The following is a 25,846-nucleotide window of genomic DNA, read 5'->3' as shown; positions in this document are numbered from 1 at the left end:
CAGGTGACCCAATTATAGCACTTAAACATGGAAAAAGTCAGATGTCCCCTTTAGTGGTTTTGAAGTAATCAATGGAGCAATTGAGAGTTTTGAGGTATGGTAGCAAACATGTGTCCATTAAAAATATATTTATTTATTTATTTATGATTTATGCTTTTACTTATGTTTACTTTTACTTACCCTTACTATTTAAATATAGATTTAGTTATATTAACGTATGTCTCTGCATTCTGTTTATATTTAGACCTGACAGCCATCAATACATATTTCCTCACATTTATTTTTAGAAAATGATTTAAAGGTGTGGTTTCCCTTTATTATGTTTGTGGCAAATGCAAGTTAGATGACATATTAAAATGTAAGAAGCCTTTGTAATATTTTATTAAAATGGATTCAAGTGTATTCCCTTTGACAATTATTTCATTCATACGATTGGTGCACCTCTGACAAACACTGTTCCTAGACAGGTGAATGGCAAACTATTCAGTGTTTTCTCTTTGTTTTCTATGGGACTGAATTAATTAATTTTTAAAGTGAGTGACATCCTCAGTATTTCCTATCTGAGAAGCACTGACAGCTTGTAGAAGTTATGAATCAATATCACTGCTTTATTTTAAATTGTTAATTTGCCACAGCTGATAAGTGTGTGTTTGTGAGTGTTCAAGGGGTGTTTTACATTTGAAAGGATTTCAGAAGCCATGACAACGTGCCCTTCACATCATATGAAGAGGTTATTTCGAGGGTATCCAACAAATGTTGCCAATTAATTTATTACGGGAACTCTTTTTAAATTAAGCAGTAAAATCTTTAACTTACAATAACTTTACAACCTCTCTGGAATGCCCCTTGTTTATAATTTGTTTGTTGTTTCCTCTGATTTGCAAAATAAGTTTCATTGATTCTTCCCTATGTTGTAAAAGACTATTTCTCTTAATAAACCCCAGATTTATACAGTAGTAGTCTTGCTAAAAGTCTGTTTTAACATAAAATTCGGTGTACTGACTGTCTTGTATGTGCATTTATTGACCACACGAGGGTGCTCTAGCTCTCTTTATCTTTAACGTCCCGTATTGCGAATCACTAAAAAATGTGAAGGACTTCACAAATCAGTGTTTAGTTAGCATGTACCAGCTTGTCATACAGATGATACAAGAACAGAACACTTTACAGTTAACATCGCACACCTTTTCCGTTCTGTACTTGTTTTAGATCGTCATTTGAACTCACTGAATTGCGGTCCATTCATTTTATGCAACTTTCAATTCAGTAATCGCAACTGTTCCGAGGAGACTTTCACTTGTCAAAGCAGGTAACTTAGATGATCGCTTCGTGACGACAGAGCAACAACGACAGCGACCTCAGGTTGATACTGTCGTCCACTTTTCATTAATCTCCGTGGTTCGTGCTTTAAGCTGATTTACTGTATGGTCGATCCGCTACCCACGCGCAGCAGAAAGTATTTTCTCCAAGTGGCTTTGCGCGCGTTTGGATGCCCGTAATTGTATTACAGATACAGGATATTAAACGGTTCCCATAAAACAGTTGTTGATCTGGTCAACTTCAGTTTCTCCTGTATGCTGGACACATCTCAATGAATGGTAACTTGGATACCTGCTCTCCACAGGACTGAGCTTTCTGTGAATATCCCATCAGTTATTTTAAAACTACGTTTTACACCAGACCATGATGTTGTTTTTGAAGTTTGTGCTTCTGCTGACAGCTATTCCATTTAACACAGGTAAGACCGAGAAATTCATTTCTTTATGTTTCTGTGTTGCACTGTTTAAGATGATTTTATTTGGCATGGTCATGTACATTGTCTGCTGGTATAGGACTAACGTTAGTCAAATCTCCTTTTGTCAAAATTAACTTTATTCCTAAAATGTGGGATTTATTGTGGTCTCAGCTCTGAGTATGCTATTTACAGGCTCAAAGCAAAGAAGTAGAAAAAATTAATACGTAGAATTAAAATAAATTAAGTAATATACATAAGATGTAAAAGGGTGGGGACAGTGCATATTACATCTGAGTAAACATCTGCAAATATACATTATAACGTATGTGTTCATATAATGTATAAATGTAATGTTTAATAGATAACTATTAATGCCATTAATGTAATTTTATAAAATCTTAAAATGTTGAGGTGGTATCATTAATGTGGGCACAGCCTGATGAGCAATCTTACAACATAATCGCTTTATTGTTATGTAATAGCAAAAGTCTACAATTGTTTTTTATACTGTCTGAGATCTTCCATGTCGAAATGTCAAACTTGAGAAACAGTTGTTTATTGTGGTTGTTTTTATGTATTAAAACTGATTCAATCGGCTTGTAATGGGGAGTAAGTCAGCAGCACAAACAGTCAAATGTGCTGCATGCAGGATTTATCCGCATACAGGGATTTGTAGCATTAATTTTGACGTGGCATATGTATACAACTGTTGTCGTATTTGTACAGTGGACGGGAATCCTGTGCATTTTTAATATGTTTTGCATTTAAATAAAACAGTGAAGTAAGGTGAAGGTGAATCTAACTTTTGTGCAACTTTTGAGGCTGCTTTGACAAAAAACAAATCAGTGGTGTCGACAGACACGTTGCCTTGTAGCTGAACTGCCAAAACACTGCTTGCTTGTCAAAATTTCAAGGTGCTTTTTATAAATGAGGTGACTTTGAAATGCTGGTCTCTGTGAGAGCTTTCTCCAATTTATCATGCCATAAATCCTCATTTAGCGGATCGTCAATATGAATTTTGGGAAGAGATGATCGAGCTTGTTCCAAATGCTAAAATTTACATCAGAAACAAATCCCCTTTACTTAATGCCACAGTAATATAAAAAATAAACTTTTTTTTCAGTTTTCCATAAAACTCTTGTTGAATATGTAATAGAATAGGGGTAGAATAGCATGATCTGTCAAATGAGGATGTGGTCGATTTTACCAGACGTGGGCAGGATCATGAGGAGATGACTTATGCAAAAAAACAACATTTTTGTCAAAAAATGATTTAGGCAATTATTTTAGGAAGGTGACAATATGTAACATATATTTTTTATGTTACAGTAATGAGAATGACCGAATGTCACACATTTTTATTTATGCTTTACACAAACTTTTATTTATTTTGGATTATGGAGGGAAATATGACCAAACATTTCATAAGATTTACCCATATGTTCAGCTCCAGATTTTTTTAACAAGGCTGTTTATTTATTATAATTTTTAGCTAAATGTGTACGTTATGTGACATTTACCTAAATTTGTGTATATATAAATAGTAAACATTTAAGTCAAATGCCTTGTTAATTGTTTCGTTTCTAATGTTTTCCTCACATATAATCCTCATTTTTCATTCAAACCTCTGCAGACTGTGTGTTTACATGTGCGTGTTGGATTGGGCTTGACTGGTTTTAAGCGTTGTCTGATCCTGCTATGTCTGATCCTGACCCACTTTCCCCCCCTCTTTACTATCAACATCTCCTTTTAACTGCCATGCACTGAGCGTTCTCCCACCATCTGTTATACCCTGGCCCGTTGCCATGGTGATACTTGGAGTGTCGTCTAAACAGGGGTGATGTAGTAGTCCACGGGTAAAAACACCGAAGGGTCAGACTCTGACAACAGGTCATGGCACTAAAACCACACCACTGGCATAAGCCAGTGAATTTCTCTAAGCTTGAGTAATATTGAGATGTGATTAACTTGAGGAACAAATCACCAAAATGTTTCAACAGTACTAACCCACCACCAGCCACCAGCTCAGCAAATATCAGTCAGTGATGCATATAAGGTGTCAGGTGCATCATGCAAAACACACCTTATGTAGCCTAATTTAAATTTATCAACACAATGTCATTGCAATGGCAGCTATTTTCGAGGTGGCTAATTCGTAAAAATGTGTACGAAAGAATTTATATGGTTTAGTACGATCTGCTTTTTCCCAAAGATGTTGGGTGTAGGGGTGAGGTCAAGTGTGAAGCGTCATTATTGTATTTTTGTTATAATTAAACATTGTACTATAATTCACTTGGGTAAGTCTTACAGCTGTCACATAAAAAGCTTATAACATATATTTTTGTAGTTAAACAATTTCAACTAGTTTTTATAAGTTTTGTCAACTTATCACAAGTCAAAGTACTCACAAAAAAGTATGTTGACTTTGCATAACCAAGTAGTTTTAACTTCATGCTACATTTGTTTTACAGTGTGAGGATAAAACAAGCAAATTTTTTCTGAGCAATCCAACACAAATCTACAATCCAACAATCCTCAGCGTGTGATTTGCAATATGTCCAGCCAAAGGACAGAAATCAAGTGTTTTTAGAGCAGTGTCATTGTATTTAATGGCATTGGTCCACTGGTAAGAGTTGATAACCCTGCCTGATGGTATTACTCAAAGAGAAGACGCTCACAGTTTACTGGCACATCATATTAAGTATGATAGCTTGCTTTAGGCAGCGTACTGCTGTGATGTTCAGCACTGGTTAGCATTTACTAGTACAAACAAATTCCCTTTGGGGAAGTCGCACTACTAGTGTGTCATGTTTGCATCGCCTCCGGGCAACTATTTCAGTCATCCAAGACAAAAGTCTTATCTATTTGAATGGGACAAGACTGATACAGTATCTCTACATTTACGTGCTAAATCACATAAATAACACATTTCTGACCAACAATTAAACATGACATCAACTGTGCCATAACTTTGTTTTTTTTTTCAGCCCAATAGTGCTAAAAAACTAATTTTTCAAGGTCATTTCAGAACAAAGGTTCCCCCAGAGAATCGTCAGTCTTTATCGATTGATGATTGGTTGTTTTAACTGGAAGGCGGGACTTACGTCATGGCAATATTGAGCTTTGCATTCATAGTAATAGGAGTGCACAATCTTGTTATATCCAATATCATTGGTATAAATATTAAAACAGAAGTGTGCAATTTCTGCACAGATTCAATGTGTCCGAGTTTCCAAAATAACTCTTGATTTCTCAGAGAATTCAGCATTACACACAGTTCAGTTTAAAATCTGCAAAATATGGGCAAGGAGCGCGTGGACACCATTGTTGTTGTTCTGTTTTATATTGCCTTCCATGTTAAAATGATTCACTCATTACCGATCCAGCCTGAAGATATCACCAGCTTGGCTTGTCTTTCAGATTTAACAGCCTGGCTTTTAGATTAACAGCCTAGTGCTTATAAAAAAACAAATTGTGATTAGTATCATGATGGACAGCTCTCAGAGAAAACAGCAATGCAGAGAAAAGCGTATCAGCGTTGCTGTTGTTGAGATTTTGATGTTAGATTAAAATAATAATTTTGCAGATTTACAGTGACAAATGAGGAGGAACTTATTATGGAGCCCCCAAAAAGTTTTTGGTGTAGGTGGCATTAAATATAAAGATATTCAGAGTTTAAGGCACTTATTGAGTAGACCAGTGGTTCCCAAATTTTTTCAGTGTGCGGCCCCCCTTGTGTACGGTCCATTCCTTCGCGGCCCCCCAAAGAAAATTTGCAACAAAAAACTGTTCTAAAACTCAACATTTTAATAAATAAAACATTAAATTATACAAAAAAGTAGTGCTTTTGGTTAGTAGCCTTATTTTTTTAGGTTTAATTACCCAGAATTCATGATAAATTAATGTAGTTCATAAAATTTCATAAAACTGGGGCCCCCCTGGCACCATCGCGCGGCCCCCAGTTTGAAAACCACTGGAGTAGACCATCCAGGCGTTGTACAATATACTCAGGTTTATGTTTATGAAATAATGAGTAGTAATTACGTTTGAATGGACAGATAATATAAGCAACAAACTGCATTTCTGCTATTTTCCAGGGCTGTTTTCCATTATGTTAATGAGTTTTTTCCCACGCTGGTGTATTATTATGGTATTAATCTTAGCTTTAGGCAAAACACCAACAGACCACCCACCATCCATTCACTAACTGTCTGATGCTTATTGCACACAAAACTGGAATGCACTTTCCAGTAAACTCTAATCTGATTGGCTGATTTTAATCAACTTTCTAGAGTAAGTGCACTCTAATGCTATGTTGCTTCAACCCATGGTTGCGATCAAATATGGACATTTTCTAATTTAAACCAGTATTCACCAATGTTCGGTTTGTCCATATTTGATCGCAACCATGGGTTCAAACTACCCAGCAGTTTTCAAAGTGAAAAAATAATCTCAAGATTTTCAGTGTTTGCCTTTTTAGCATAAAGTTTTGTTCACGCTAGTAAAACCATGTTTATTACAACACATAAAATCTCCACACTAGTATATTTCTCCATGATGATCTACAAACAGCAATGCGTTTTAAAGTTTTTTTATATTAAAGCAAATGAAAAACATTTACAATTTTAGTTTTTATGACAATTGTTGCACACAATATTTTGTGCAGGGCTCTACAAATTGTGTAATTGACTTTATCTCTGTCTGCTGACACCACAGCTCATGATGGTCAGTAGTAATGGACTTATTGGGACTGTGTGTACTCTTGTGGTGCCATTAGCCAATCAGTGTTGGCCAATCAGTCATATATTAATTTATCTACAACTCCAGAGTGATTAGTCACATGATATTTATGGTGAAAACGACATTATCTCTACAGCAAAACAGCAGTCTGCACAAAAAGCCCATTACAATGTATGCATCTTAATGCTGCAAATGCATTTTCCTACTATGAACGCTTACCTTTTTATTATATTGTGATTTGTACAGATTTCCTATAAAGATGTCTATATGACAGCAGTGGTTTCTATTAGAGCCTTACCCTCTAATGTCAATTATTCAATGCTTATGAAGAATAAAGGAGATTTTTATTTGCATTGTAGCATTAGCATTGCACAAAGCAGCTGAAGTAATTATCTGCTTGATTTTCTTTAGTTTTGTAAAGCACTATTTTAATCTATTATTGTTTAAGCAAGCTGCTATTGAACACAACACAACAGTATAGCTACAATAGATTGTAAACTAGTTTAGGCTTCATTACAAGCTCACAGATTTCGCTTGAACATTTTGTAAGGGAACAAAGAAAATGAAATTTTTCTGAACCAATGACCTTTCCTGCTTTGTCATCCTGATTTTATTTCTGGAAGCTAAATCCTGCTCGATTACTTTATATGTACTGCATTCAAATCAGACCTGTGGGATGTACTATATCACAATCGTTCTGGGTACATGAATCACTGTAAATAAAAGTAGAGAATTAATTTAACCGTCCCACTAAAGTAGTGGAATGTTGGCATATTAAAATCATAAATCATCTTCAGTTTCCTGTTAAAACGGACTAGGCTTAGTTTTGAAGATGATTTGAAAAAAAAACTTGCTTCTGATCTCTGCCTGCAACACTAAGCAATGAATCATGTTAGAAGTACCGACAGAGGGTAAGTGAAATTGACTTGTACCAGCAAGTTCTTTTTAAAGATTTGTACAGATTCATTCTTAGTCATGTTAGGGTGCGACCAAAACCATCAATGGGTGTTGATCTCTTGTCATACAGTAATTAAAGTTAATAAAGGAGAGATTGATGTTTCTGGAGTTAATATGGTGAAAAGGCCAGCCATGGAGTGACATTTCTTTGTATTGCAAGATTATTTATTATTGTGTTATATAAAGCTTATTTAGATATAATGTATCCAAAGCAACTTGCAGTGCATCAACCATTTCTTTTATCAGTATGTGTGTATACTTATGATCAAAGCCATGACCTTTTCATTGCTCATGCAACGCTCTACCCATTGAGCTACAGAAAAACCTGTATATTTGTGATGTTTATGAAAAATCTAAACATTGTGTGAAGCTCCTTGCATTTCAGATATGAGTTTGAAATGATTGGGTCATCTCAACTGCCCAAATTGACATTGCAAATCGAAAATATGGCCAATGAAAACCAGTTGCAGCCATTGACTTCTTTTTTTGAGGGCGGACGATGCGAAGTTCGTCAATATGTATCTAGCCCATCATGTGTGTGGATCGTAATTTCAAATATGTGTTTGGCATGTCGAGTGAACTTGTGTGCATCACGTGTCTTGTCAAAATAAGTGCCTGCTGCAGATGGATCTAAATAAAAGAGATGCTCGCGTTTGCCAGATACTCGCATAATCTAATGTGTAATCACAGTTTACTGTGGGAGTGTCTTGAGTGTATTTTGTGAACGTGAGCGTCTCTTTTATCATAAACGGTTTTGACGCGTGTGCAGCAGGCACTTATTTTGACAAAACACGTGATGCACATGGTTCACATGACGCAACAAACACATATTTTGAAAAACAAGAGCAACACACATGACACTCCGAACACTTATTTTGAATTTGCGCCCCTCGGATGAGCAGTCACGAGCCGCCACTGATGGAAACACTTCAATTTTGCAAAAACTCAAAATTTATTGCAAAAAGGTTTTTTACGCTAACATGATGTGGTTTTTCAGGCATTTCGAAAAAGGTGTATTTAGTAACTGCAATGGAAACAGTTTATTTGATTTTCAGGTCACCTGATGAACATAAGTCACATAATCATTATTTGAAGATGACGCGGTAAACACATACACCTCATACATGTCCGTTCCCAAGAGGCTTTTCAAGCCAATAATGTTTGGTAACACTCCTACATCTTTGATGATTTAAAATAATGTACTTTTACCTCCAAGAAACACCTATACATTGCCACGTCTAAGTATAAGGGCCTTCCTTGGCATAAATGTTTGGATAATACTTAATACTTACAAAAATAATGGCGAGTGTGGTTGATGTGATATTAGTAAACCTTCCAACATCAGTCGACGTGATGATTGGAATGACTTATTGTGAGAGGGAAAACGTTTTAATCATATCATCGGTAAGTGGAAACACTGTCATTTTACAAAAGATTGTTATTGACATTTAGAAATGCGCAAATCTGTTATGGAAATGCAGCTATAGTGAGGGGTCATATTGTAGCTGTCATTCCTTAAAGCTTTTAATCAGCTCAGAGACCAGAGCTCATCAGTTTACAGAGAGAGTGGGATGTAATGAGGTCATATTTAAGACCATATGTATCATTTCCACTGTGGAGCAGCCATGTTTGATAAACAGGTGTGGTCTCCTGTCATGTTAATAGTCTAATAAAGTTGTATTGTAAATGAAAAGGGCTGCCAAATGGGGGCTAAATGTTCAGATCATGACCACACTAGAAATGTTGAATTATTTTGAACTCTAAGAAATAAAGGTACGAACTGGGGTGGTACTCTTTCAAAAAGTACACCTTTGTACCCCAAGGGTGCATATTAATACATCAAATGTACATATGTGTACCTTAATAGTACATATTAGGAATTTTTTAAAGGGTATCATCATCCCAGTGACCACTTTTGTACCTTTTTCTGACAATGCATGGTTAGATCAAAAAGTGATTGACTTTTCGACCCAATCATGATTTAAAAAAAATGCAGTTGATTTATAACCTAATGGTTGGGTTTTAACCTACAGTAATACATACTCAATTTGTGTTGGATCACCAATCTTGATATTGTTGAAGACAAACCTGTTATACTTTTATTATGCAAGAAATGTTTGAAGTTTTGTTTAAAGTCTTTTTAATTGCGTGCTGTGTGGAACTGTCTGTCTTTTCTGATTCCCTTACAAATGCAGTAAAGGGACCGGACAGCTAAACAGCAGTTTGGTTGGTGTTCTTGGTCCACTTCTGTTTTCGGAGGGCTTTCACTTCTTATTAGCCTGTGATGTTAGTTCACTGACAGCTGACTTATGAAGCACAATCCTCTCCAACCCTGTCATGTCATCGTGTCCAGATGACAAATCCTGTTTTAGTTCCTGTCACAGGTTTAAAAAGACCTTGTTGAGAAATGTTGGACAAGATTTCAACATCCTTTGAAATGGGTTTCTGAAGTTTTTCTTTGCCATTTGCAAATGATGATGATAACAACTTGTTTAGTTTTCCCAGTATCATTAAATTGTTAAATTAATAGATCAGCCATAAAAGTAAAAAGCTGTATTGCTCATTGTTTAATAATTTTTTAGACAAAATGAAAGATTGACATTTGATCTTTTGATATTTCTCAATAAAAATTACTTTTTTATGAACCTGAATGAGCTTGTTCAGTAGTTCTGATTATTACTAAGACACTGTGTTTATACAATACATATTTGTTTCCATATATGATCCTATTTCATGAACAAAGTGGTGTGGTACAGGCGTATGATGTAGTGGATGATGTAAATTCTGTTGCATCTCTCTGGATGTCTATAACTGGTTGTCCACTAAGCAGGTATTGCAGGTATCATTGTGGTTCTGTCTCATGCTATCCTGCTTTCCTTATCTCAATATCCTGAGTGCTGTAATCTGTTGCTGTTACTAACCTCCACTAACCTGTCATGTGGTGGGCGGCCCTCGATTCAGCAGGGCTTTGCCGTATTTATGCAGACGTTCATGAGCAGCCCTTAAGCCTGGAAAGCCTCACTGCACCCCTGCTGTCTACTTTAATCCAGGACAGGCTTTCTGCCTGCCACTGACTCACATTTATTTATTTATTTCTGTTGTTGTTGTTGTTGTTGTGTTGTAATAGCTTACCCTGACTATATCGACCAAAGATTTAAGGACTGCATTTAATATTATTACAGTATAATATTACAACAACAACAACATTTATTTGTATTTAAAACAACACTTGTTGTCCAAAGCGCTTTCCATTCACTAGTTACATAAGACACGGAAGACAAAGCACATAACACATTAAAATTCCCAAAGCAAGTCTCTCAAAGGCAGATTGAACACAGACTTCACCACTATGAACAATTAAAAGCAACTAAATAAAGATACGTTTCAGCGAGTTGCAAGCTCAAATATGAAACGGTTAGTTGTTCCAAAGGCGAGGGGCGGCCACTGAAAATGCACGGTTCCCTTTAGTTTTTAGTCTGGATTTTTGGACACTCAATTTAAAACCAGAGGACGACCGCAACAGTCTAGTATGGTCATAGCAAATCAACATGTCAGCAATATATTCAGTGGCAAGCCCATGTAAACCTTTAAAAACCATTAGCAAGACTTTATATTGTACTCTAATTTCCACTGGCAGCCAATGCAAGGAAGCAAGCACCGGGATATTTAATGGGATATTTCCATTAACTAAATTTCATTAATCATCATCATATTTAAATGCATGACTTTTTATTTAAACATGCTAATTCTCTTACTATATGAAAATTGATCTTAGCATGCAAATGATCACAACGCTTTAAATTAACCACAAAACATTGCATTACCCTCTTATGCAAAATCTTTGCAATAAAATAATTTGTGTTTCAAAAACGGACAAATACCACATGACAGTGATTTCTCTTTCATGCCATAGAATTAACAAAGGGGGACTGTGTTTATTGTTACATAAGGGATTTCAGTAAAGAAGTGCAACCTTATTTTGGTAAGGGATTGTCTGTTGTTTTTAAGTGGTCTAGTGTCATGACTCATCTGCCACGTGTAGGCTTCTCATTGGAGTATTACATCCATCCAGGTAAACACATGCTGTGTTTACAGTCACCTTTTAGGTGAAGTATCTATCTGCAACTTATTGAAGCCAGGATTCCTAAACCTTCCTATTTTTAGATATCCAGATTAAGATCCATCTCAGCCATAAGGTGCTTTGACAGAACTCATAGAAAGAGTTAAATAGAGAGCTATATTTACAGCTTGCATATTGTAATAGTGATCTGTTTTTCAATTTCCAGGTGTTCATGGTCAATTGGTCCAGATGGACACCAATAAATCAGGATTCGTGGGTTCACACGTGGAGCTACCCTGTCTGTTTATCAACAGCTACCCGCCTGTAAAGATCTCCCAGGTCACCTGGCAAAAACTTGTTAATGGCACCAAGCAGAACGTGGCCATCGCCAATCCAGCCCTGGGTGTTTCAGTGCTTCAACCCTTCAAAGAGCGTGTGCGCTTCAAAAACCCGGCGGTCCGGCAGCGCACTCCATCCCTGGAGGACACCACTATAATCTTTAACAAACTAAGACTGTCTGATGAATCTAGCTATATCTGCGAGTACACGACTTTCCCAGCTGGAAACAGGGAGAGCATGGTCAATCTTACTGTTTACGGTATGTGATGGTGCTGTTCTACGAGTAAAAAATGTACATCAAGTTTTCCAGACCAAAAAGCCACAAACACATTTATTATTTACAGCAGAAGAAGTAGTTTCGAGCATGTAGTATTTTATTTCCATAAAATGAAATTTTGCACAGAATGTCTTCTGTTTACAGTAGTATGAAAGTATATTGACTTAAAAATGTATCATAAAGGGTGTCAACACTCTGCTGTATCTTAAGACATTTGAAGCAATAGGTTTGTTAGTAGAAAAATCAAAATTTAAACCATTACATTGTCAGACAAAATGGTCAAAAAATGGTTCCCAGCTGTACTGGCGTGGTAGTCATTCAAGAAAGTACACCTTTGCACCTAAAGAGTTCATATTAGTACCTCAGATACACATATTGGTACCAGAGGGTGCATATTAACACTTCAAAGGTACATATTGGTACCAAGGGGTGCATATTTGAACCTCAGGGGTACATAATGGTACCAAAGGGGGCATATTAGTACCTTAGGTGTACATATTGGTACCAAAGGGTACATATTAGTGCCTCGGGCATACATATTGGTACCAAAGAGTACATATTAGTACCCCAGAGGTACACATTGGTAGCAACGGATGCATATTAATACCTCAAAGGTACATATTTGTACCAAGGGGTGCATATTTGAACCTCAGGGGTACGTAATGGTACCAAAGGGGGCATATTATTACCTCAGGGGTACGTAATGGTACCCAAGGGGGCATATTATTACCTCAGGGGTACGTAATGGTACCAAAGGGTACATATTAGTGCCTCGGGCATACGGTACCAAAGAATACATCTTAGTACCCCAGAGGTACACATTAGTACCAACAGATGCATATTAATACCTCAAAGGTACATATTGGTACCAAGGGGTCCATATTAGTACCTTAGGCGTACATATTGGTACCAAAGGGTGCATATTAGTACCTTAGGCGTACATATTGGTACCAAAGGGTACATAATGGTACCTTGGGCATACATATTGGTACCAAAGGGTGCATATTAGTACCTCAGGGGTATATAATGGTACCAAAGGGTGCATATTATTACCTTAGGCGTACATATTGGTACCAAAGGGTGCCTATTAGTACCTCCGGGGTATATAATGGTACCAAAGGGTGCATATTAGTACCTCAAGCGTACATATTGGTACCAAAGGGTGCATATTAGTACCTCAGGGGTATATAATGGTACCAAAGGGTGCATATAATTACCTTAGGCGTACATATTGGTACCAAAGGGTGCCTATTAGTACCTCAGGGGTACATAATGGCACCAAAGGGTGCATATTAATACCTCAAAGGTACATATTGGTACCAAGGGGTGCATATTAGTACCTTAGGCGTACATATTGGCACCAAAGGGTGCATATTAGTGCCTCGGGCATACATATTGGTACCAAAGGGTGCATATTAGTACCTTAGGCATACATATTGGTACCAAAGGGTGCATATTAGTACCTTAGGCGTACATATTGGTACCAAAGGGTACATAATGGTACCTTGGGCATACATATTGGTACCAAAGGGTGCATATTAGTACCTCAGGGGTATATAATGGTACCAAAGGGTGCATATTATTACCTTAGGCGTACATATTGGTACCAAAGGGTGCCTATTAGTACCTCCGGGGTATATAATGGTACCAAAGGCTGCATATTAGTACCTCAAGCGTACATATTGGTACCAAAGGGTGCATAATAGTACCTCAGGGGTATATAATGGTACCAAAGGGTGCATATAATTACCTTAGGCGTACATATTGGTACCAAAGGGTGCCTATTAGTACCTCAGGGGTACATAATGGCACCAAAGGGTGCATATTAATACCTCAAAGGTACATATTGGTACCAAGGGGTGCATATTAGTACCTTAGGCGTACATATTGGCACCAAAGGGTGCATATTAGTGCCTCGGGCATACATATTGGTACCAAAGGGTGCATATTAGTACCTTAGGCATACATATTGGTACCAAAGGGTGCATATTAGTACCTTAGGCGTACATATTGGTACCAAAGGGTACATAATGGTACCTTGGGCATACATATTGGTACCAAAGGGTGCATATTAGTACCTCCGGGGTATATAATGGTACCAAAGGGTGCATATTAGTACCTCAAGCGTACATATTGGTACCTCATGGGGTACATATTGGTACCATAGGGTACATATTAGTACCTTAGGTGTACATATTGGTACCAAAGGGTACATAATAGTACCTTGGGCATACATATTGGTACTAAATGGTGCATATTAGTACCTCAGGGGTATATAATGGTCCCAAAGGGTGCATATTATTACCTTAGGTGTACATATTGGTACCAAAGGGTGCATATAAGTACCTCAAACGTACATATTGGTACCAAAGGGTGCATATTAGTACCTCGTGGGGTACATATTAGTACCTCAGGGGTATATAATGGTACCAAATGGTGCAAATTAGTACCTTAGGCGTACATATTGGTAACAAATGGTGAATATAAGTACCTCAGGGGTATATAATGGTACCAAAGGGTGCATATTAGTACCTTAGGCATACATATTGGTAACAAAGGGTGCATATTAGTACCTCAGGGGTACATAATGGTACCAAAGGGTGCATATTAGTACCTCAGACGTACATGTTGGTAACAAAAGGTGCATATTGTTACCAAAGGGTGCTTAGTAGTACCTGAGACATACATATTGGTACCAGAGGGTGCATATTAGTACATCAGGCATACATTATCCAATTGTGCATTAATCCATTGTTTTAAGCCTTTGTACATGTCTTGCAGCTCGGCCTATGATCCAGATGAGTCTGACCACACCCTCTATAGTGGTGGGATTCAAAGATCTGAAGATGACCGTCGCCACGTGCATTTCAGCCAATGGAAAGCCACCCAGTGTGATCACATGGGAAACGAAATTAGAAGGAGAATACAAAACCCAGGAGATACGCAACCCTGATGGGACCGTCACAGTTCGCAGTGATTACTTGGTGGTTCCCAGTCGAGAAATACACCAGCAGCTGCTCACCTGCGTCTCAACATATAATGATGAGCAACACACAGACAGTGTAAAGCTCAACATTCTGTGTAAGAAACTTCCTCCACTGGTGTTAACTAATGTTTTCTCTACAGTATATTGGTATGGTTAATATCATTCTAAGTAATCACATATCGGCATCCAGATAAAAATTTGGTATCGGCATCCTTATTTGATAAAGGTTATCCAGAGTGTGTAGAAATTATGTATTATATATAATGCATATTATGATTATGAATTGTTTTGTTCCTTCTTTACAGATGAGCCAGAGGTGATAATAGAGGGCTTTGATGAGAATTGGTATTTAAACAGAGAAAATGTTCAGCTCACCTGTTTGGCTGAAGCTAACCCACCCATATCTATGTTTCAGTGGAGATAGTATGTGCATAGTTATATTTCATTCAGTTAATGCATTCAAATGAAATACCGAAAATTAATCCCATTTTTATTTCCAGCTTAAACGGATCTCTGCCAAGCTCAGTAGAAGTCCGTGACAACGTGCTGATTTTCAAAGGTCCTCTAACCTATGACATTGCAGGCACATATGTCTGTGATGCCACCAACAGCATTGGGACAGGCAATGCGTCCGTTGAGGTCACCGTCACAGGTAAGTTATTTCTGCTTTTTTCTTAAACAAATGCATCCGGCTGCTAAGCATGTCTTTAGTGCATGTAAATGGCACAGATTGTCCTCTCTTATCCTATCTGGCTCTAAAACATCCCTTATTACTTTTCACTATGGAGACACACACTGTGGTATTTTGTTTTCTGGCTGCAAGGTGTTTTAAAATCACTTGCTTGCTGGGGCAGGGGTTTGCATGTGGCTGCAAGTCATCCACATACCTTCTGAATAAACTTCATGGGCTTTGTTTTTGCATATCACTTGAGTCATACTTTTCTCACTGCATGCTGTTAACATAGGGTGTGGTCTATAGAAACTTCATGTTTACATGTACATGCATGTTCATGTGGGATTGGTACGCTGGCTTGCACTGTCGGATCTCTTTGGCTAAGTGACAGCACGCAGGATCAAAAACGTTTCCCAACTATATCCCCTACTTTCATTTATGCCTCCTATTTTAAAGACAACATGAAATCACAATGTAAGCTTTGTGACTTTAATCCATACCTATTGAATGACTTAACATTTGCTTCAGTGCACAATATTGTTAGAGATATACAAATTGCAATTGTGAAGTCGTATAAGTAAAACACACCAAAAATATCTTGCACTACACAGATTTTTGTTAAGTCAGTCACTGAGTACGTTTACATGCACAGAATAAGCGGATAACTATTAAAAATCTGCTTATTATAGAATACTGTTTTCATGCGTTTACATGCAAATCAATAACCCGGCTATGCAGTCAACTGCGTTTACATGGGACTTGGAGAATTATCAGTTTTCTCGCAGGCAGTGACGTCACCACCTATAGTACACAATAGTCGATCAAAAAGTCAACGACATATCTGTCTTAAGCTGTACTGTTGTATCTCTCCTCGTGTCTGCAGAACCTGTAAATGTAACATGAGCTTTTATTTTCACAGTTTCTCTGCCAACTGCTTTAGTCCAGCGGAGACTTTTATGCGTTACCTTGCGCTTACTTCCGCATGTGACGTTTATCTTTCATACGCGGAGACATGCGCACATGGACAAAACCGTGAGAAAGCGGGTTAAGGTGTTTACATGCCACGCGAAATCGGCGTAATGAGCATAAAACTACCTGTGCCGATCGGTTTTTGCTTACGCTGTTTTTGGGCTTTCCCCGATTAAAGAAAACCGCTTTACGCGTTTACATGACCCCACGTGTTATCAGTTTATTAAGCATAATCGGCGAAAGACTGTGCATGTAAACGCACTCATTGTCTATAATAAGAATGCCTACTGTCCCATTAACATGGTTTTACTATTTTAAAAATGTAGTAACAATGTTGTTTTATTTACTGTACTATCTTGGCTGAACTATTTCATGATACAATTTCATGGTGTCTTTAATAATCCCATATTGCAGTATAAATAGAGATGGTCTACGACCTTCTCTTTAAATTGAGCTTTCACACCCTTTCCCCACCATCTCTTTCCCTACCCAGACACCCCTAGCTCCCCATATGAGATTTCTCAGGAGCAAAATCAAACAGACATCTTCATCTACATCGGTGGAGCTGTCGTGTGCGGCACAGTGCTCATGGCGGCCATTACGCTCCTGATAGTGTTTTTCAAACGCCGGAGATCCACGTTTAAAGGAAACTACAGTGCCAAGAAGCAAATACTGGCCAATGGCTACAACAAATCTGGAAGCCCACAGCCTCAAACCACTATCCCTCAGAGTTTGACCTTCTCTGATGACTCCAGCATCTTAGGTGGAAGCGTTCAGGATTTCCAAAGCTGCCATGATAGCAGAATGAAGACTTACCACGCGGGATTGATTGAGGACAGCTTGAGGAACAGATGCAATGAGCAGACACGTTTTTACGATTATGGATCTGAAGTGGAGGTCTCGGTGGACATGGTTCCTCAGATAGATGGTTCTGTCATCTCTAAAGAAGAGTGGTATGTGTAAAATTTGAAGACTTCAGGAGTCCTCATCATTTATGTCCTCCCAGCTCTTTCTTATCATCTCTCTCCTTTTGAAGCAGATGTTGGGATCAAGTGAAATGGATTGACTATGGGTTTGATTTACATACACTGACTGACCATTGACTTGCCATGTTGAGTTTGCATGAGATGATTTCTCCAACAAACTCTAGGCTTTTGCCATCATGGACCTTTCAGATGGATGTTAAGTTTTTAGAAAGTATATTCTGTAATATTTACTAAAGGGCATGTAAAGCTCTACTGCAAGAACGCCTTGCAATGTGGACACAATTTTGTGCATGATTTATGAAAATATATTACGTTTTTTTTTGTTGCTACTTTATTCATATGTCTCAAAATACAACAGACCTGGAAACACAAAAGACTTAATACAATGAACTTTGCTCTAACAAATGCTGGCTTGTTACAACTATGACTCAGATATGGCCAAACCCAATCAATGAGCTAAAATTAACCTTGAATTGTAAGTTTAAGTTTGTCTAGTTTATCTAAGTTAACAATAGATATACAATATTGTGCAAAGGTCTTAGGCTACCGCCATCTTTGTTGTTTTAGCAGTTTTAATGGCCTCCATAATTTTTTTCACTCTCTTTATTGAGTTACAAACAAAAAATACAGGAAATATGAACACAAAATGTAAAAATAAACACCATTTTTTTTTTTTTTTTGAAAAATGCAGCATTGATGTCAAATCAACATATATTTTTATGTGACTTTAATTTAACAAAGTATGTTAAATAATATTAACTTTTTTTAAGTTTTGTCAAAGTTTCACATGTCAAAACTTAAAATAGAAGATTGAACTGATTTGCAAAACCAAGTTTTTTTTTTACAGTGCACTGTAAAAATATGCAGCATTTTTGTCAAATCAACATATATTTTTACAATTTCAACTTGTTTTCAAAAGTTATGCCAACTTATCACAGGTCAAAATATAAAATAGTAGGTTAAGTTAACTTGCAAAACCAAGTTGTTTTAACTTCATGCAGCATATTTTTTGTCAATGTGAGATATAGCAGGAACCTGCAGGCTCTCTTTAACCTAAATTAAACAAAATCCTAATTTCTAATTATAATTTAATGACTTCAGTCTCCTAATAAGAGTTCAAGATGTGTTTAGTGCCAATATAGTGTAAGTGGATCTCACACTAAATACACTGTAAAAAGCACTTACATTTTTGAGTTTAAGCAACTTGAATTTACAATTAATGTTAGGCCGAGTTTTCGATGTTGTCATGGAAAGGTTGGGTTGTTTTTAGTCACATGATCTGCAATCGCTTGCAGCTTCCAGCACTCTGTCTGTAAATAATGCCGGGAAAAAATCGGCAAACACGACAGCCACGTATCGGCCGATGCCGATACACATAAAACTCTCAAATATCGGCCCGATATATCGGCTGGTCTATCTCTACTTCTTAATAAACCACAAACAAACATGTATACATTTATTTGTCCTCCTCACATTCTTTACTGTAGTTTCCTCTCACATTCCTGCCTCATTATGCGAGCCTTTTGTTGCTCAGCTGTCAATCAATCCTTCTCGCATACGGCCCCTCTAAACAAAAAGTGTCCTACAATTTCTAAATCAATATATTGTTTTATGTGAATGAGTAGGCAGAATGATTTTCGCATCATTTAAAAAAAACTCTAGACTACAAGATCCTGTTTAGAAAAGTCTTGTTAAAACATGTTTAGTATGGGTTTTGTGGACTTATATCAGTGACTTAAACATTTTTCTTTTTTAAAATACCACGCATAAACATTTTTCTCTCAAAAATACAAACATGTCCATACATCTAGCTCATATAATATTGTGGCCCAGTTTGTGCTGAACGTAGTGTTATGAAACACTTGCCATTATTATGTTTTAAAGCAACTGAAAAAATACCAAATGTAAGAGCATTTCACAACCTTTTAAGTGCAACAACCTATTTTTTATAATGAACTTTAAGTTAACAGTTTTATTCTGTTTATAATATTGCTTACAAATTACCTGTATTTTCTGGTGGTATTTTGATATAAAGACTACAAAATAATTATATATGATCACTATACCACTGCCAAAACAACAAATCTTGCATGGTACTGTGGCTTGGGACTTTTGCACAGTATTTAAGGTATTTAAACATCTTACTACTCGACTCTTAGTGACTTAATTTCATTTATTTATTTAATCAGAGACAGTGCACATTAATAATACATAGATATGTAAATTGCGCCAGTATTGGCTCATTTTCATCCGTAGTCCCTTTTGGCAGGTGGATGTTAGGGGCAGGAAGAAACAGAGGTCACTGCCAAACCAAGCAAAATTACAGACTACCATCCACAATGATCACAATTTTAATGGGTCAATAACCATGTTTTCAATTTTTTTGAGAAACCACAGTGTCCTGTAACTGTTTTAATTCTTTCAACTCTACTGGAAGTCTATTGCACTCATGTGTTCATCTAAAGAAAACGATAATTGACCAAAGGTGTTTTTCTTAATGGCACGTTACAATCACCTCTAAAGCCGGCACGTGTACACTGTCCTGTAATCTGATTTATGTAAAATTTTACTTTAGTGGCTGTAATATGAAATATGACAGGCCTATATAGTGTGATGTTGTTTAAGGTTGTTTAAGAAATTATATAAATACATTGTACTATACCACTTTGTATCACTTCATCTAAAATAATGTCACTTATTTTATACCGTCAAGGAACAAACTTTGGTTGAATAACACAATGCTCATCATCATTATAGTTAGACCGTTTTGTATATGTTTGTGTGTGTATTAAATATGTTTTTACAATTACAAATTATCCCACAAACTTTTAGGTCATCTTGTAAATGTTGCTTAATTTATTACCAGAAATCTTTATGTTTTGTTCAAAATGTGAAATGTCATTATTCTGCCAAGACAAGCATACTCAGATTCATTACAGTGTTCATTTTGTGGTCTTGCATATTACTTATTTATTCAGAAACACTGTGATTTGTAAAGCTTGTGAATTCTCTGCTGTAACTAATAAAACACATAATCACCATATAATTTGTGCGAGTCAGTGAAGATAGTGTAAAAATGAAAATGTATATTGTAATGTCAATTGTTTGCTGTGATATAGTTAAGGAGATAATGTATGTTTAGGTCAACTAAACCAGACATTCTTTTTATGGGTCACTTATTTGAAGCTTGTTATTGTTGTGTGATCCTTACTGGAACCATTATGTCATTAACATTTCCTTTTACAGCCATTAAATTCCCCCCACGACAAATCCTCCTTTCATTGGTTGACATTGGCATTGTTGCTTTATGTACACAATGACCTAGGGTAAGCTCCCATGAATACCTTTCGTTTGTGAGTATGAGTTCACACAAAAGTGGGGCATGTATGCTAATGTGAGCCGGATGTGTTGCTTTTTTCTCACCATGACAAAACAATAGGACTTGGAGCATACAAAGAAACTATTATCATTGATGTTACAGCCGAAACATGTAGCGAAAAACTGGTTTGGCATGCCATAAATCTGCTCTGTGATTTAAATATTTCAGTACAGTATGAAAAGTCAATGTGTTATTTAGCCTATATGGTGGAATAAGCAAGGAGATGCCCATGGTTTATTTTTCCTGCAGAAAACCCAATGCCACTGAGTGCTGCAGAGAGGGTGATGGGTGTCCTTGGATGGGTGATCGCCCTGGGCATCATACTCAGTATAGCTGGCACAATGTATTTGGTCAACAAACGGCAAAGGCACAAGCACACGGGGTCAGAAAATGATTCGTAAGTAAAGCCACTAATACCATACTGTATGCTCCTTTTGATCTGATCAAACCCAGTGCATTAATAATGACATCTGAATGAGAACTTGTTCACAGCAACACATACTCTCATAACACACGCTGTTTCTGCTCATCTCACGTTAATCCTGAGTACATATAGAGTAGAATTACTCCTTTATATATCCAAAGAGTCTTTCATTTTATCAGATTTATAAAAGACAAATCAGCTGTACCAATTTTTTCCAATGAAGCCCAAGCTCCTGGAGGCGTACCAGGTGTGGAGCAAGTCACAAGCAAGCAACACACACAAAACATTATCCCACTATCTCTGGATAACTTATTATTCACTGCATGTTTGTGTTGTTTACATTATATGCCCTTATGCGATAATTGCTAACAAAACACAGACATTTTATTCAGTGTTACTTAGGCTACTGTCATTTTAACGAAATCCAGCATTAAATAAACACACGCACAACACGGATATTGTTTCCATAATGCTGGGTTCTATGGGAAGCTTAAATTTCCCTCAAAAACAACAACACACTTCTTTGGTAAGTTGATTTCGTCTGAGCCATTGGTTGGTGTGTGCGTGCGCTATTTTGGTTAAAGTGCCCATATAAGGACTTCCACTGTACCTTCTGCATTGAAATTGCCCAGAAAAGAAACAAAGCAAGATTGTTATGTATAAATCTTTCATGTTCGAAATAAACTTTCTGAAACTTGTCTGAACCCTGGCGAAGTGCATTCGGCACAGAAATTATAGCTTTATCAGTCTTACATATGAGTGAATGTTCAGCTGAATTGTTCACCCAAAAATGAACATTTCTCACCATTTACCTTAATTTCAAACTCATATGACTTTCTTATATGGACCACAATATGGAAAGTTTAACAGAATCTCCCTCCTGTGTCCTGTATAGTAAATAATAACAGGATTTCAATTTTTAGATATAATGGTAACCCCCTGCTTCTCACTTAGCTCTTAGTGATGGTGTAGGCACAATACTGTAAATGCAGTAAGACGTAAAACCTAAAACGCTGCTGTACATACAACCCACAAATGTAAATTATTAATGTTTTCAAATATTCATTTTAGGACATAAAGCTATAAAGTCCTATATATATGGCCTTGTTATTCTAAAAGGGCATTTGACATATTACAGCAAAATAGGCAGAGCTGTTTTCGAAATGATGCTTTGTCAAGAAGACCCTATATCTCTGCCTCTGTGTCATTGCAGGAATAGTTCTCCTAGCCACAAAAAGCCTTCTTCATCTAAAAAGAAATCGGCAGATGACTTCCAGGTAAGAGAGCACTCAGTCAACCCACAGAAAACACCATGGGCTCTGAGCATTTTATCAGATGAAAAGATGCACTAATGCATTGTGGTCTGGTTTCGACCTGAATAGAGGTATTGAGGAACCTGCAGTGACTTAAGACTGAGACATAGCGAGCAGCGTGCACCACCTACTGGCGAAGTGACCAAAGCAGGCTATTATTGTTTTTTATGGCTTAAAGAATAATTACGTAAGGAAAATGCCTATAGGGTTTACCACGGTACACATATATACACACATATAAAGAAGGCCTTTCAGCATTAGAAAGTCTTTAATGTTATATAAAAGCACACAGTGCTAATTCTTTAAGCACCTTAGAAAAAGAGGTTTCTGTTTACAAAACACACAAAATCAGTATATTTGTATAAAAAGCCAAAAATACATTGTATGGGTCAAAAGGATCAAATTAATGACAAAATCATTAGGATATTGTAAAGATCATGTTCCATGAAGATATTTTGTAAATTTCCTACTGTTAATGTCAATAAAATATTCATCATTAGTAATATGTGTTGCATTTGGAAAACTTTAAAGGCGATTTCTCAGTATTATTCTATCCGAACAAACCATACATCAATAGAAATCTTATTTATTCAGCTTTTTCAGCATGTATAAATCTCAGTTTAAAAAATGCCCTTATGACTGCTTTGTGCCCTTATAACTAGCTTAAAAAATGCCCTTATGACTGCTTTGTGCCCTTATAACTAGCTTTGTGGTCATGGTCACAATATTAAACTTAAAAAAATATATAATCACTAAATTAATACTGTATGCCTCATATTATAAATACTGACGGTTTTAGCAGTAACAACATAAACAATTGCTTTCGTGGAACACAACTTCCGGTAAATGTTTGTATTCCGGTAAATGCATATATTAATTTAAAGCTTAAGGGTTCGGCATATCAGTGTCATGGTGCCTGAGCACTCTCATAAAATTTACAAAGCATCCATACTCTCTTTTTTTCTCTCCGACCTTGTATCTTTTTTTTACACAGAGCCCTGGGAGGTTTTACGACGAGCTTCCGAACACAGCTGACTATGTGAGTTATCGTCTGGCTTGTAACAAAGAGGATTATTTGGAGCAGCACTCTCCACCCATTCAACCTCCACTGACCTTCCTGCCCCAAAACCCCTACACTCATCACAACAAACAGACCCCCGTATTCACTTACCCCAAACCCCCCGGCCCTGTATCCTCATACACCTTCCCTAAAGAACAGTATGTATGAATACAACCACAAACTCTTTCTGTCTCTTTTCAGTTGCTCTGTGTACTTTTTGTGTTATTCATACAGCAGCTTTTTTACTTTGTGTTTATCTGCAAAGTTAAACCTTTTTACAGTCTGTTAATCTCAATGTGGAATAGGTTTACGTGCATATTTACTCTAATGATTGGATTTGTTTTGTAAATAATTATATTAAAAGTATCAGAGTTTATAGCCTTCACAATAAATCTGCAAGATTTTGATTTTCTAAAAGTAGGTCAATGATCTTCATTAGATGCATATATTATTGCATTCTGTTATAAATCACTACTCTTTTATGTATTCTTTATCATTTTTTAACATGTCTTTGTCTTTTGGCTACTTCCAATTTGGTGTTTTTTTAACTGTGGCAACTTTTATTTCCCAGAATTTGGTTCTGTCTGTGAAATGTGTTAATATGGATCTTTTAGGTGAATATATAAATATATACTGTTGTGTGTAAAACTTTTTTTTCCTACACAGAGGTAAAATATTTATCTAGATCTGTATATTTCTGTGGTCATTTGTCCATAACAATGTTTACTTATATGCTTTGTGACAATCTTGCAAAATGGTCTAAAGTACTTTTATACAAGATTTAAGTAGTTGAGAGTGTTACATATATTACATATAGCAGAGAACTGTGCTTCTCCAGATAGAAATTTTATTATGATATTACACAACTGTGTTGTTATACTGATCAACTGTCAGAATAGCATGATAGTTTGTTCTTTTGTTTTCTACTAAAAATAAATCTTAAAGTCAATTTTTATTGTTGTTTTTAATGTTGGGAATTATACTTAATGATGTTGCATAATTTATCAGTTTTATTGTTTGCATTTTGATGATTATACGCAACTTAAACCGGAATAATAATCTGATTAAACTTGTTTATTCTGCATGTTATGAACATTACTGTACAAACCATCTGAAATGACCACAACATGACAAATCAGAGTTGATTTTTTCTGGTCAAACAACTGGTTTGTCCCAATTGCTCAAATTATGATTTATTTGTACAGTACACTAAACTGAAAATCTTTCCCAGCCTGGTTTTAGCTGGTTTGCCTGATGTAGCAGGCTGGTTTTAAAGGGGTTTTGGCTACCTTTTTAGTTGATCAGGTTGGAAGACTATAAATGGCTGGGTTATTTTTAACCCATGCTGGAAAATATTGGACAGAACACATGCTGGGTTAAAAATTACACAATGTTGGGTTGTTGATGATGTTACTGTATGCAATGGGTTATAATAATCCAGCACTGGGTTAATTTTAACTCAGCTGTGTTTTCTGTCCAATATTTACCCAGGATGGGTTAAAAATAACCCAGCCATTTAAACAGTGCAGCTTGATCAGCTTTGCCAGGTTGGGAGGATCAGCTTAAACCAGCTTATTTCATTTTAAACCAGCTTAGACCAGCTAACAAGCTTCCAGCCCAGCCTAACTGGTCAGACCAGCTTAAAAGTGGCCAAAACCCCTCAAACACCTGCCTGCTATCCTAGCTAAACCAGGCTGGTAGACCAGCTAAAATCAACCAGATTAGACTGGTTTTGCTGTTTTTAGTACTTTTAGTAGGTTGCTTTATGAATCATATCTGCAGTATATAAGGCACTGCTATAAATGTTCAACAGGTATAAACTTCACCTGTGGGTACTTTGCTTGGTGAACTGTTTTGGAAGAGAACTGACTTGATGCATTCACTAGCAAAAACCTTGGAACCAGTTATTGTAAATATAAAGCAAATTCTTATTTTATCAGTTAAATTT

At 36.6% G+C, this 25,846-nt stretch overlaps 1 protein-coding gene across 2 annotated transcripts; it reads left to right on the top strand.

The window, feature by feature from the left end:
* The first annotated feature begins 1,133 nt into the window (after window positions 1–1,133).
* Window positions 1,134–24,776, top strand: nectin1a (nectin cell adhesion molecule 1a). Of its 2 annotated transcripts, XM_065286889.2 has the most exons (8): window positions 1,134–1,738; window positions 11,719–12,090; window positions 14,890–15,189; window positions 15,400–15,517; window positions 15,595–15,746; window positions 21,351–21,498; window positions 22,739–22,802; window positions 23,833–24,776. In XM_065286889.2, the coding sequence occupies exons 1-8, from the start codon at window positions 1,684–1,686 to the stop codon at window positions 24,064–24,066; spliced, it is 1,443 nt and encodes a 480-aa protein (XP_065142961.1). In that variant the 5' UTR covers window positions 1,134–1,683; the 3' UTR covers window positions 24,067–24,776. The 2 variants fall into 2 exon arrangements, with proteins under 2 accessions (XP_065142961.1, XP_065142960.1); XM_065286888.1 differs by lacking the exons at window positions 21,351–21,498; window positions 22,739–22,802; window positions 23,833–24,776 and adding an exon at window positions 17,230–20,783 and having other exon boundaries at window positions 1,137–1,738.
* Window positions 24,777–25,846: the final 1,070 nt, after the last annotated feature.

This window comes from Paramisgurnus dabryanus, chromosome 18 (genome assembly GCF_030506205.2).
Source record: "Paramisgurnus dabryanus chromosome 18, PD_genome_1.1, whole genome shotgun sequence".
Classification (NCBI taxonomy): Eukaryota; Metazoa; Chordata; class Actinopteri; order Cypriniformes; family Cobitidae; genus Paramisgurnus; species Paramisgurnus dabryanus.
Note: the sequence above shows the minus strand (reverse complement) of the source record. Positions and strands in the feature narration are given on the sequence as shown.

Excerpts from the sequence above, each read along its gene's own strand:
- nectin1a (XM_065286888.1), top strand. The coding sequence starts at position 1,684 with ATGATGTTGTTTTTGAAGTTTGTGCTTCTGCTGACAGCTATTCCATTT. Across the intron at positions 15,190-15,399 it reads TGTAAAGCTCAACATTCTGT|ATGAGCCAGAGGTGATAATA; the intron begins GTAAGAAACTTC and ends CCTTCTTTACAG. Across the intron at positions 15,518-15,594 it reads TCTATGTTTCAGTGGAGATA|CTTAAACGGATCTCTGCCAA; the intron begins GTATGTGCATAG and ends TTTTATTTCCAG.